At 36.1% G+C, this 13,446-nt stretch overlaps 1 protein-coding gene across 1 annotated transcript; it reads left to right on the top strand.

Moving 5' to 3' along the window:
- Window positions 1-3,479: 3,479 nt before the first annotated feature.
- Window positions 3,480-11,572, top strand: LOC122670502 (ribulose-phosphate 3-epimerase, chloroplastic-like). Its single transcript, XM_043867409.1, has 5 exons — window positions 3,480-3,604; window positions 10,374-10,483; window positions 10,599-10,655; window positions 11,201-11,270; window positions 11,396-11,572. Exons 1-5 carry the CDS (start codon window positions 3,502-3,504, stop codon window positions 11,443-11,445), a joined length of 390 nt encoding a protein of 129 aa, XP_043723344.1. The 5' UTR covers window positions 3,480-3,501; the 3' UTR covers window positions 11,446-11,572.
- Window positions 11,573-13,446: the final 1,874 nt, after the last annotated feature.

Below are 13,446 nucleotides of genomic sequence, written 5' to 3'. Positions count from 1 at the left end.
TTTCTTTTTGAACTGTAATTTTTCAATTTCTAGTTTGAAATTTTGTATGATATAATTGAGAGGAAAATTATGATTTATTGGGTTGCCTATGATGATTAGTTTGTTACTTATTTGATTAAGTTTGTTAATCTCATTTCATCTAAAAACATTTATCGGAGTAAATAAAATATAGAGGTGTCTGCTTTTATTGTTTTTCTGCAGTTTCTGGAACCGACACCTCGCATCAGTGTTGCACTTTTTGGTCTTCTATAGATGCACTATTATTCTTCTGGTAATTCGTTTTTCCTTTATTGCATTGGACTCCCTTTGGATCAAAGAAGGTGCCAGCGTTTTTGGGCATTATATCGTTTTTCATCCTGTTCTCAAATTCACTAAGGCTGGGTTTGTTACTTTGTTTAAGTTTTTGTTAAATGTTTTTTTCTATTTTTCAACCTAAAGCTTACTAAGCAAAAAAAAAATCTTAAAAGGAAAAAAGATAGGAAACACAGCATCAGTTTTCTGATATACTACTTTTAGTCTGACTACTGATATAATTTACCACTGATAGTGACATTTTTCCTTTCCTTCCATACCTATATATGGGTAATTTATGGGTAATTTTCACATACAACCGCTGAGGTTTGACGAAAGGATATTTTTTTCTCCCAGTTTTGAAAAATTCTATGTACCCCCTGAGGTTTGCAAACGGTAACAAATACACTCATTTCATCAGTGCATGACTAACAGTGTTAAAAACATGGGATGAAATGATAAAATTACCCTTACAAGAAAAACAAAAAAAAACGTGCAACTCATCTTCCCCTAATGCAGGCTATTTCATGAGCAACTCGATTGAGGTTTCCAAACATTTAAACTACAAGATCATAATTTATTATACAAATTAACAAGGACTACTGGACAAATAGTAAAAAACCCAGCAACAAAGCATAATAAGAAAAATTCAAGCTTCATTCAACCCATCTTAGAGAACTGAACACTATAGCAGAGTAGAGTAGAAGAAGTTTGTGAAATAATGCAGCCATTGGAAATGAAAGAAACGGACCTTCTCATTCAAGGAGAGACAATTCGACTAAACATAAGCGTCAGCATCAAAACCGCCACTCATGAACAGGTTAAGTTTCTGGTCAAGCTGCTGTCCATTCTCTAGAACGCTGCCATTGACGACCTTCCCTAAGGCCATCGATCCCCTCGACTGGGACGTCTTCGCCGACGCCATTTCTCTTCCAAACTCTCAGTTTCAAACCAGAATTCGATCCACGAAAAATCAACCGTGAATTGGGGATTCAGTGAAAACAAGGAAAACTCATCTCTGCTCTTCTTAACCCCCTTCTACCGTGCTTCGAAAAAAAAAACGAAAGACGTCAGGCCAAAAAATTTAGGGTTTCAGATCATTTCCTTAAATCGTAATCGGCCATTGACGAACTTTGAAGGAGAAGATTCAAAGATTCTGGCAATTCTATTCACATTTGTCAACGTAGATGGTACAGAACTCCAAAAAACAGAGAATGGTGAAGACGGAATGGAGGAAAGCATTAAAGTCCAGGCAGAACGGGAAGGAATTGAATTAGAATATGGGTAGAAGAAGGTTGGAGTGGAGAGAGGTTATTATTGATGACGGGTATGGGAGTGGAAGATTCATTCTTAGTTCTTCCCCTTTCCCCTCTTCTATCAACAGATCCGAAACCCTAATCTCAACTTCATGATCAGCATGTCCTTCCATCCTTTCCCCTCTTCTATCATTCCTGTAACTCTCCTTAACCAGCCTCTCTCTCTGGTGTTCTTTCGGCAACTCATCTCGGCATCCATGGTGTTCCCTACTAAGGATACCTGCAACTCATTTTCCCCAATTGATTTGGGGAAGATGAGTTGCAGTTTTTTTTATTGTTTTCCTTGCAAAGGCAATTTTATCATTTTATCCCATGTTTTTAACATTGTTAGTTATGAACTGACGGAATGAATGTATTTGTTACCGTTTGCAAACCTCTAGGGGTACGCAGAATTTTCCAAAACTAAGGGATAAAAATATCATTTCGTCAAACCTCAGGGGTGATATGTGTAAATTACCCATTATTTATTTATATGTAAATTGCAGCCGAGGTTTTCCTTTCTTGTGTTATGCTCAAATGGACCATTGTCTCCACACATTTGATGAGTAGGCCCCACTTGGATGGATTATAATCACAAAAGCAATGCAAATACCAAAATCTAAGAATTCTGACAGTAGAATTTATTGGGCATTTTTTTTTTCAGACTGAAAAAATCCCCATTATTTCTACACATTCATACATATGATTAATGTATCCCATGGATATAACTTTAGTGCTATAATCCATTTAAACTGGATGACGATGAGGATGTTGGGAAGAGTCCCACATCAGTTAACCAAGACCTAGGAGTTGGGTCTATACATTTGGGAGGTATCTCCACTTACAGGCTTAAGCTTTTAGTTTGGAAGCTTCAACATGGTATCAGAACACCATCACTCGGTCCTCCCTAATGGTAACTGCCATGTGACTGACCACCCCAAAATGAGGGGCAATATGTGAGAAGTAGTGCTAGGAATAGCTCCACATCAGTTAACTAGGACCTCGGAGTTGGGCCTATACACTTGAGAGGCTCTCCACTTACAAGCTTAAGCTTTTAAGTTGGAAGCTTCAACATAGTATTGCCTAAATAAATTAGTCATTATGTAGTATGCTTGCATACATTCTTTTGAACTGTCTTTTTTTTTTTGGTAAAGATTCTTTTGAACTGTCTTGAAGTTGCTTGAAAGGATAGCCTGAATATATGTCATATTGTAGTATGCTTGCATCTGTTCTTTTGAAATGTCTTGAAGATGCTTGAAAGGGGTTACAGGATGCTAAAATATCGTACAGAATCCATATCAGAGTATTTATTAGTATTGATTAGACAAGATCCTGTTAGCAAAACCGTGGGTTAGAAAGAGAGAATTAGATAATAGAATGTGTTAGATTCATTGATAGGTAAGTCCTTTTATTTATAATAGAGAGGAAAGTTACAAATGGACTGAAATAGACATAATTACCCCTAACTAGCTGACTCTATAACAACAACAACTTAATCCTAATATCATAAGAATAATTCTACCCCAAAAGGATTAGAATACCCCCACGGTGTTCTGGATTACATATTCCAACAGATCCTATGACATTCACTTGATCCATTTTGGTGTCACCACTGGTTCTTCTATGATGAGATCAGTGATTTGAAGGTTCACACTAGTTTGAACCTATGTACTGTAACTAAACACTATGGTCCCTAAGCAACTCAAATAAGAAGGCATCTATAAAAAGGAGAGGGGGGGGGAGATGAGGTGAAGAAGTAAAACAGAGAAAGCTTAGCGTATTCATAAAGTTTTCATTAAAAAGAGAAATAGCTTGAGTTTCTTATTGCCTTGATCTTCATATTTTAATTTGTTGTTTTCTGTGTTCACACCACCATCCCACCCCAAAAAAATTGCAAGCATATATTTTGACACACATGTACCTGCTTCTTATGATTCAGATCAAGAGTCTAGGAGCTACAGCAGGAGTCGTCTTAAACCCTGCTACCCCTCTAACTGCCATAGAATGTGTTCTTGATGGTAATATTTATTTACAGTATCATTTTAGAGGTGCCTTTGATGATTTGTAAGTGAAGGGACTGTTATTTCTTTGCGTAGTTTTTTTCTGAAAACCTTGATGTTACTTTTCTGGATCGGATCACTGAAGTATTTAGCTCTGTATTTTTGTGCTTAGGTTTGTGATCACTGCCTTTAGCTTTTGTCTAGAACAAAAAGTCCAGATAATCTGAAATGCTTTCTACAATTCTACTAATTTGATATTGTGCTTTCTGCTACTTTTCTGAGGTGAAAGTAAGGTAATCAGTTATGCCCGAGGAAAACTAACAAGATATGAAAGAGATAAGAGATGATAGTTAAGGACTAACAGCCAATAATAGGAATTTGGAAGCCCATTGGAGGAATAAGGATGTGGAAACAATTATTTTAGTGTTAGATTCGCTAGGGTGAATGTCCTTTTTTGCTTTGTCATCCCTTGTAACATTGGAATAGTATCATTAACTGAAGTTAAATTATGAAGGGAGAATGTGAAACTAGCAAAGTAGGTGAAGTTTTTGTTAGGGTTAGGGTTTAAGCACAAGGTTGCTTAAAGCATTACACCCTGAGTATCTAGTTTGGAATACCCAGACTGCTGCCTCCAGCTAGTATATATAGGAAAACTAGGGTTTAGGTCAGATGGGCTAATTACTAAATTGCCCCTCACAGCCTGGGCATTAATACAAGTAGGATTATATTAGAACATATAAAGGGATATTACATAAATACCCTTACAATCTCCTCCTATGTTCTACATATATCCATTACACATGTATAGGAACCATTGTTCAATCAGTAATTGAATCAATATAAATTGAATATCAATAATCCAATAAATCAAATAAGAAATAAGTAAACTTCAAGAAATAAAACAAAGGTTTTAGATCAAAACTAAACCCAACAATAAATCCGAAGTTCCACATGCAAGTGGCTAAACCAAAAGAAATAATCAAAAGGAAAAGTCCTTGCAATCCATGTGACTTTACTCATCAAGTAAGTCATCCTCATCGAGATCCGATTCAACCGTTCTCCTCCATCTTCGCCATTCTCTCGTAATTTGTCAAATATGAATTTCATAAGATATTATGAATTCAATCATTTGCACAATAGTATCTAGTTCAACAATAAGAACTTAGTACATTTCATATATGGTGAAGGTAAATCAAAAAACAATAAGCATCATCATCAAGTTTCTTTACAAGAACTCGATCCTATATAGTCTCTATCATAAGGACCATACCATGTTTCCATTTGGAATACTGTATTCGTCATATCAGTCATAGATTTATGTTGTATCATCAAATTTGGAATGGTACACCATACTATGAAAGACATGTCATCAAATTTGGAATGACATAAAGACTAGCACAATATCATTGAAACATATCAGACATTTTTCATATTCCTTTGTGGAATAACAAAGTAAGGAGACTTCACATGAAAATTTGCTACACCATCAAGTTTGGAATGGTTTCACAAACCCCCATACTTAGTAACCTAACTAAGTTATCTGAAACATGTAAACTGTCCCGAATGCTTACCAAGGCTAGATGAGATTCGAATAATTCAAAATAATATTGGGTTAGGTTAAGACCTGACTAAATGGTCTTTAACCCCATCTCCCCTGTAGTTTTGAATGTTCGATCTTTGTTCAATCCCTTTGTAAGGGCATCTGCCGTATTATCCTTCGATCTCACATCAATCAAAGTGATAATCCCTTGTTCTGTTCTATAATTCAGCATAGCCTGTTTCAGCCTGATGTGTCTCCTCTTACCATTAAAGAGTGAGTTATTCACAATCGTCTTGGTTGCTTGATTATCACAGAATATAGATATAGAGTTTAACTTAAAACTCCTTAATGGAATATCCATGATCAGATCCTTTATCCACTCTGCTTCATCTCCCGCGAAGCTAGAGCATAAAGTTCGATTCCATAGATGATGAGCAATACTAGTCTGTCTTTTGGATTTCCATGCTACATGCTCCTCCTAGTGTAAATACATAACCACTGGTGGATCTGCTGTCTCCCAAATCGAGCACCAAGATGCATCAGAATATCCTTCCAAAGTTGGAGGATGTCCATTATAACATAAAGCATAACCTTGAGTACCCTTAAGGTATCTCATCAGCCTCGATAGGGCATCCCAATGCTCTTTTCCAGGATTACTAGTGAAACGACTCAGCATGCCTACCGTAAAGGCTATGTCTGGCCTAGTACAACTCATTGCATACATGAGACTACCAATCAGTTTAGAATAATCTAACTGATTCACGATGTCACCTGTGTTAGGTTTCAACCGTTTGTTATAGTCATAGGGTGTCTCAATCGGTTTACAATCACTGTATCCCCAACTAGAAAGTAGCTTCTCAATGTAATGAGTCTGACTAAGGGTGATCCCTTGCTCACTGAAGCTTACTCTCATCCCAAGAATGGTGTCTACCACACCAAGATCTTTCATGTCGAATTCTTTGGACAAGATTTCTTTAATGTCACTCACTACAGAGAGATCAGAACCTAGAATCAACATGTCGTCTACATACAAGCAAATAATCGCGACCTTGTTTGACTCAGACAAAAAATAAAGGCACTTATCCGAGTTGCTGGTTTGAAAACCAAAGCTCTTTACTGTCTTGTCAAACTTCTCATGCCACAATTTAGGTGCTTGTTTAAGACCATAGAGAGATTTGTTTAATTTACAAACTCTTTTTTCAAAACCTTCCATGACAAACCCTTCAGGTTGGTTCATGTAGATTTCTTCTGTTAGGTCTCCATTAAGGAAAGCCGTTTTTACATCCATTTGATGCACAACATAGTGCTCAATAGATGCTATGGCAAGAAGAATCCTTATTGTTGCCAAATGGCAGACCGGGGAGTAGATGTCAAAATAATCTATCCCTCTCACCTGTTTATAGCCCTTAGCTACTAATCGTGCTTTATACCTGGCTATAGACCCATCCGGATTAAGTTTCTTCTTCAGTACCCACTTACACCCTATTGTCTTGGCCCCTCTAGGCAGATCAACAAGGTGCCAGGTCTCATTCTGCATTAAAGAGCTCATTTCCTCATCAATGGCTTCTTTCCATAACAGGGAGTCCCTAGATCTCATCGCTTCCTTATAGGTGGATGGATCAGCCTCTAAATGGTAGGTCACAAAATCCTCACCAAAATTCTTGGGTACTCGATCTCTAGTAGATACTCTTCTAGATTCTGATTCAAGGAGCATTGTGGGAGTAGTGTCGAAACAATTGGTTCGATTCCAAAGGTGATTCTCAGTAACCACTTGACCAAACCAGGCAAGGTCAGGCCTTTATCTCTAAGGAATTTATCCTCAAAGAATATAGCATCCCTAGATTCTATCACCACATTGGTTGATAGATCCAAAAACCGGTCTGCAGCACTGTCTTCTGCACAACCTAGATATACACAAGTGTTTGTTCTAGTTCCCACCTTAGGTCTCCTAGGGTCTTGTATCCTAACATAAGCTATACAGCCCCAAACCTTAAGAGTGTCATATCTACAGGGATGATTATGCCATAGTTCATAAGGTGTAGAAGTCAGTTTTGAATGTGGTAGTCTATTTAGAATGTGATTAGCAGTCAACACTGCTTCTCCCCAATAGCAAGAGGGCATACCAGCTGTCAATAACATGGAGTTTAACATCTCTGTTAACGTCCTGTTCTTTCTTTCACTATGCCATTTGATTGAGGTGAGTAAGGAGCGATAGTTTCAAGGATTATGCCTGCAGAGGAACAGAATTCCTTGAACTCTGTCAATTTGTATTCTCCTCCCCTATCACTTCTAAATCTTTTAATTTTTAAGTTAAACTGATTTTCTACCCTATTCTTGAAAATTTTAAATTTTTCAAAAGCTTCATCTTTAGATTTTAACAGGTATAAATGACAGTATCTAGAAAAATCGTCTATAAATGTTATCAAATACTTCCGACCTCCTCTAGTTGTGTAGCTTTTAAAGTCACAAATGTCAGAATGTATAAGTTCAAGAAGTTGAGTACTCCTAGAAACCGGTCTGAACGGTTTTCTAGTTATTTTAGTTTGAGCACACACTTCACATCTGTTAAATCTAATTGAAGTGTCTAATGGTAAATTATGAGTTTTAGCTAGTTTGAGCATTTTCCTATAGTTCACATGTCCTAACCTACAATGTAGTATTTTGGGATCAAGTGAATTATGGTTAACCTGGTTTATTGTCTCATTAGCTAAACTCAACCTAAACATACCATTCAAATTATAAGCACATCCAAAATAAAAGGAGTTAACAGACAATGTTACTCTACCACTACTAAAAGTAATAGACATGCCAGCATCAAGCAAAATTCCAATGGAAATTAAATTCTTTTCAAAACCAGGAAAGATTTTAACATTTTTCAAAGTTAATATTTTACCTGATGAGAGAACCAGGTTCGCTGTCCCTTGTTGAGCCACTTCCACGACGTCTCCATTTGCAATAGTGACAGTCTCTGCTACTTGAACAACATCAGTGAGCAGGTCCTTGCTATTGCAAACATGACAAGTCGCTCCAGAGTCTAACCACCAATCTGAAGATGTACTGGCCAACCCCTTACCCTTGCCAATCATGGCAACAAAGTTAGTAGGCTCAGTCTTGTCCACCAGCATGTGAACTTCCTTCTGTGGTGTGTCAGTGTTCCCTTTCTTAGGACCCCTACACTCAGATGCATAGTGACCCCACTTGCCATAGTTGCGGCACTTGCCCCTCTTTTTAAAATTAGGCTTTTTGGCCTCCAACTGTTGGGGTTCTTTCTTAGGTGGCTTGGACTGCCTAGGATATTTCTTGGGTTGTGAAACCAAATTGGCAGATGCCTGTTGTTGTTTCACCATCTCCAAGTTATTCCTAGCTATGTTCTCATCTTCGATTCTAATGAACCGTTTGAGATCATCCAGCCCCACTTGTGTTTTCTTTCTGTGCATCTCAGTTTTAAAGGAATGCCAGGTAAAGGGTAACTTAAAGATAATTGCACCCACTAAGAATGCATCAACAACGGGGATGTTTTCTTGGTTCAATTTTGTTCTCAAGTTCTCAAAGTCTGTTACTTGTGGAAGTATCTCCTTATCTTCTTGAAACTTGAAGTCCATAAACTTGTCAACCAAGTGAGTTTTTGATAGGTCCTCCTCCTTTTTGAATTGGGCTTCTAGGTTTTCCCAAATCTCTTTTGCAGACTCATATTTACTATAGGTCTCTGCCAGCCTATCTGACAGGCAGTTCAATAGGTAGTCTTTGCAAAAGTCCTCATCACTTATCCATTGGGCTTCATTAGGTCCGTACAATCGAAAAAAGTATTTACTACAATGTAGAAAATATTAAGGTCTTGATCCAAACCGAGTCTTCCTTTTCCAAGAATCGAACTCGAGCCACTAAAACTTTCCAATTTGATCATCTCAATTGGAACAGGTTTCTCCATATTAAGTGATTTGTTTATATGCCCAAACAAAAGATCAAATAAAAAAAATAAATGCTCAAGGAACAGTCACACCTGTGATGGAGAACCCTGGATTTAGATGAAGGAGGAAAAGATCGCGACGGTGCAGCGGTATCGACACTTGTAATGTACACGCTAATGCAGGCTGCTAGCGTGGATGTTGGCTGCTCGCAGATAATGGCCGAACCCAAAAATAAATTTCTGCCAAAAGTTGCTTTATCCTTTTCTCAAATAAAAAAAAGAAGAAAAACCAATCGATGCTCTTTGAAGAAAGCTTTCTCGAAACCACTTCGGCTTTTGAAATTGAATCAAAAGCAAAAGAATCCAAAAGCAAACGTCCTTCTCTGACAAGTTAATGGTTTTTTTTTCTTTAATCTATCAAATCAAAACCTTTTGATGAAGAAAGGACAAAAAGCCTTTCAATATCAAATAATGCTTTGGAAACGTAATAAATACTTTGGAAAGATAACCAAAAGCTTTGATCAAATGAAGCCTTAGAGAGAACTGCAATCGTGACGTACGATTATCCAAAAGCCGAAACAAGAAACGATCTTCCAAGCGTAATGCGATCTCTCAAATCAAAATTGTGAACCACGATCGCACCTAAAGCCGAAGACGTGAAACAGATTTCTCAAAGGAAAACCTACGCCAATCTCTCAAAAGAAAACCTGTAAAATCGTCACATACGATCTCCAAAATCGAATCAAGGATCGATCTTAATGCGATCTTCAACGCAATTCTGCTGAAGCCGATCTTGATCGCAGAGAAACGAAAAAAAAAAAAAAATAAATAAATAAATAAATAATAATAATGCTTTAAGATTGTTAGGGTTAGGGTTTAAGCACTTGAGGTTGCTTAAAGCATTACACCCTGAGTATCTAGTTTGGAATACCTGGGCTGCCTCAAAGCTAGTATATATAGGAAAACTAGGGTTTAGGTCAGATGGGCTAATTACTAAATTGCCCCTCACAGCCTGGGCATTAATACAAGTAGAATTATATTAGAACATATAAAAGGATATTACATAAATACCCTTACAGTTTTTTAGTTTCTAAAATGGGTTATTAACATATTTTCCCTTCCAACCATTTACCATCTGGAAAAAACAAGTGCATTAGATTATTATATAAACCTTGGATTAGGTTCATGCAACTCTTATTTACATGCCAAAAGTCCCTACTGTAAAAATGTCATGTTTTATTATCTTTTCCAATATGATGTTTTAAAGACCCGATTACATTTGGGACTTTATTCAGCCTATGGGTATGGAGTTGACCACTTCGTCTTTTCTACATGTGCAGTGGTTGACCTGGTGTTGATTATGTCAGTCAACCCTGGATTTGGTGGACAGATCTTTATTGAGAGCCAAGTAAAGAAAATCTCTGACTTGAGAAGGATGTGTGCCGAGAAGGTAATAAAAGGGAATTTTCCTCCTCATTTTTCCACCTTTTAATTTGGATTCCAGTCTATGTGAACCGAAATAGAGTAGAAAGGCTTCTTAAATATTTGGTTACTTGCTTATTCAGGGTGTGAACCCATGGATTGAAGTTGATGGTGGAGTTGGTCCAGCAAATGCATATAAGGTATGTCTTTCATTATGTCATTTTTCATTTTTTCCTCGGTGAGAGAGAGAGAGAGAGAGAGAGCTAATACTGAAGAATTAGAGGTGGCTTAGCCTTATTCTAACAGTATGTATTCCAATTATATTGGCATATACTTACTAATTTGAGAAAATGATAAAAAGGAAGGAAGTTCATGTATTATATGATTAAATCTCCCAACTGTTTTGACCTTGCTTTTGCTTTTGCTTTTTTTTTCTGGACTTTGATGCTGTAAAGGTAGCCTGTGACGGTTGGTTTAACCTGTTTGGGTTGTTCAACCATTTTTTTTCCATTAGTAAAAATATGTTATTCTCACACACAAACACGCACATGCACATGCACATGCACATGCATGCATGCGCCACACACATGCACAGGGGGAAAAAACTTATAATACTATACATTCATATTGATTTCCATAAATTTGTGGGTTGAACTTACTTCTGTCTTCTCTAAGTTAAACATTAATTTTTATCTTAGCTTTATGGCTTATATTCTTTGGATTATGATTACAATCATGCTGGCAGGTTATTGAAGCCGGAGCCAATGCTTTGGTTGCTGGTTCTGCTGTCTTTGGAGCTAAAAATTATGCTGAAGGTATGGATTCATTATCTCTACTGAAATGATTTTTATTTCTGATTATTTTCATTAAATTCAAAGTGATTGCATACATGGAAATATACACATAAAAGTGTTTTGCATCCAAAGTAACTGTATTGCAGCTATAAAAGGGATAAAGACCAGCAGAAGGCCTGTTGCTGTTCCAGTATAAAGTTTGGACAGCTCAATAAGAGTTGACTCTTGTCATTATATAATGCTGCATTCTTCACTTCCATGTAAGTATCCTTGTTAATATATTCCATAATTTCAATGAATTTGTGAGGTGTACCTTCAGTTTTTGCATTAAATTGAGTTATCTTGTTATTCATTTGGATATACATTATAAAATGGTTAAAAGTAAAAATATTTACTTTGTAAATGGATGTTTAGCATGTGTAGGACAAGTATTCTTTTCCTAGAAAATGAAAAGGAAATAACTCTCTTTAGTTCGTATAATGGCTGCATTAGACATTTATCATGCTTCTTAAAGAATTTAGGTTTTTTGTGTGAAGAAATAAATTCATGATTAATATCATTGGGCTTAATTATATGTACATTGTTCATATCCATTATTTGCAATTTTGGTCATTGATTACAGAAAAGCCAATGGAATTTGCTTTTGAGAGGGATTCCTGAACTCTCTTAGGAAATATTCATAGTATGAATAATTTTGATGATACAAAGGTCATATAGTGGCCAATATTTAATGAATTACAAGATATCATGATAAATTAAAATAAATAATGTTTCATTTTTAACAAATTTTAGTCAAAATTCTCAAACTAATAAGTCAATCAGAGTATCCTTATGCCCAAGTCCTCCTTAAAAATTGTGGCAAGAAAGAATGAGCTGTTTAGAAAGGAAGAAGGTGAGAGTAGTTCAGGTTTCAGAATTATGAAAACTATTATATTATTTATAGATTTTATTTAAATAAAAATATTATTATGGAATTTTGACAATTAAGGTCCATTTATATTGATAATCTAGTAGTACATTACAAGACATGGTCGTTATTATAAACATTTAACAAAACTATTAAGAATTAAATAACACAAGCGTTTTTCAAAAATAATATTTCTAAAATTAGAATAAATTAGTGAACATCTTAATAGTGTTCACATATGCACAAACACAATTGCTATTTTTTGGGGAGTTTTGAGTCCAAAGTCTTGATTATCTCTAGCAACAGTTTTTTGCAAAATCATTCTGTGGAAACCTCTGCGTCGTTGTGGAAATTCTTGTAAAGTATCAACCTATGTTCTGAAACCTAGCCCATCCACCAACCCATAAATGAGGCCAAGTCATTGCTCACTTATTCAATAGATTGGACAGGGCTGAGTCAAACAGGTTTTGCAGCATCTTTTAAACATATATTTTTTATATACATATAGACATTGCTGAAGTTTAGGGAAGTGGTGAGGCATTTGCTATGTGTGAACATGTTCCTGCTGCCCAATAGTTCAGCAGTCCAGTTGGATGTTCCATCGACATAATCAACAGGTATGAATCAAAGTTAGGTTCAACAGATCTGCTGTCTGGGCCAGGCAATTCCTATAACTCTAGTTTCAACCAAAATTCCTTGTTTTTGAAAGACTGAAATCAGTAATGTATTGCAAACCTTGGTCATAATTTTTTTCCTTAAATGTCAATCACATGCCAAGTGAATGCAAGCAGTATGCCAACTTTGGCAAGTAATCTGGGTTTTTTGAAACTACAAAAATTAAAAACATGCATGGCCACTTACCTCATCCCCTCCTTTCTGAATATGTATTTTTGTGATTTTTTTAAATAGAAATATTTTTTGTTTTATCTTTTTCTGGGCATTCTTAAAACAATTGTTACAAAATTTCTGGTAATAGAAATTTCACATTATTTTTATATACTTTCATGGTGATGCATATACGTAATCTTTTGAATTATCTTTAGGCTTTCCTGCTGTCTTTTGACTGCAACATTGTTGTGGTTCCATCTTTTATATTACCTAATGCAACAATAGTTTCTCTTCATGTCTGCAGATAAGAAATTGAAGAACACCATATAAAATGGCATACTTGTAGCTAATTTACATCAGCTGTACAGGTACTGTTAAAAATCTGTGGTGACCTGTAAAATAAAGAGTCAAAGAGGTCTCTGGTAACCAGAATTCACATTGATGTGGGGTTTGTGTAGCATA

This window comes from Telopea speciosissima, chromosome 8, assembly GCF_018873765.1.
Source record: "Telopea speciosissima isolate NSW1024214 ecotype Mountain lineage chromosome 8, Tspe_v1, whole genome shotgun sequence".
Taxonomy (NCBI): Eukaryota; Viridiplantae; Streptophyta; class Magnoliopsida; order Proteales; family Proteaceae; genus Telopea; species Telopea speciosissima.
The sequence above is the reverse complement of the archived record's forward strand: the minus strand, read 5'-3'. Positions and strand labels throughout refer to the sequence as shown.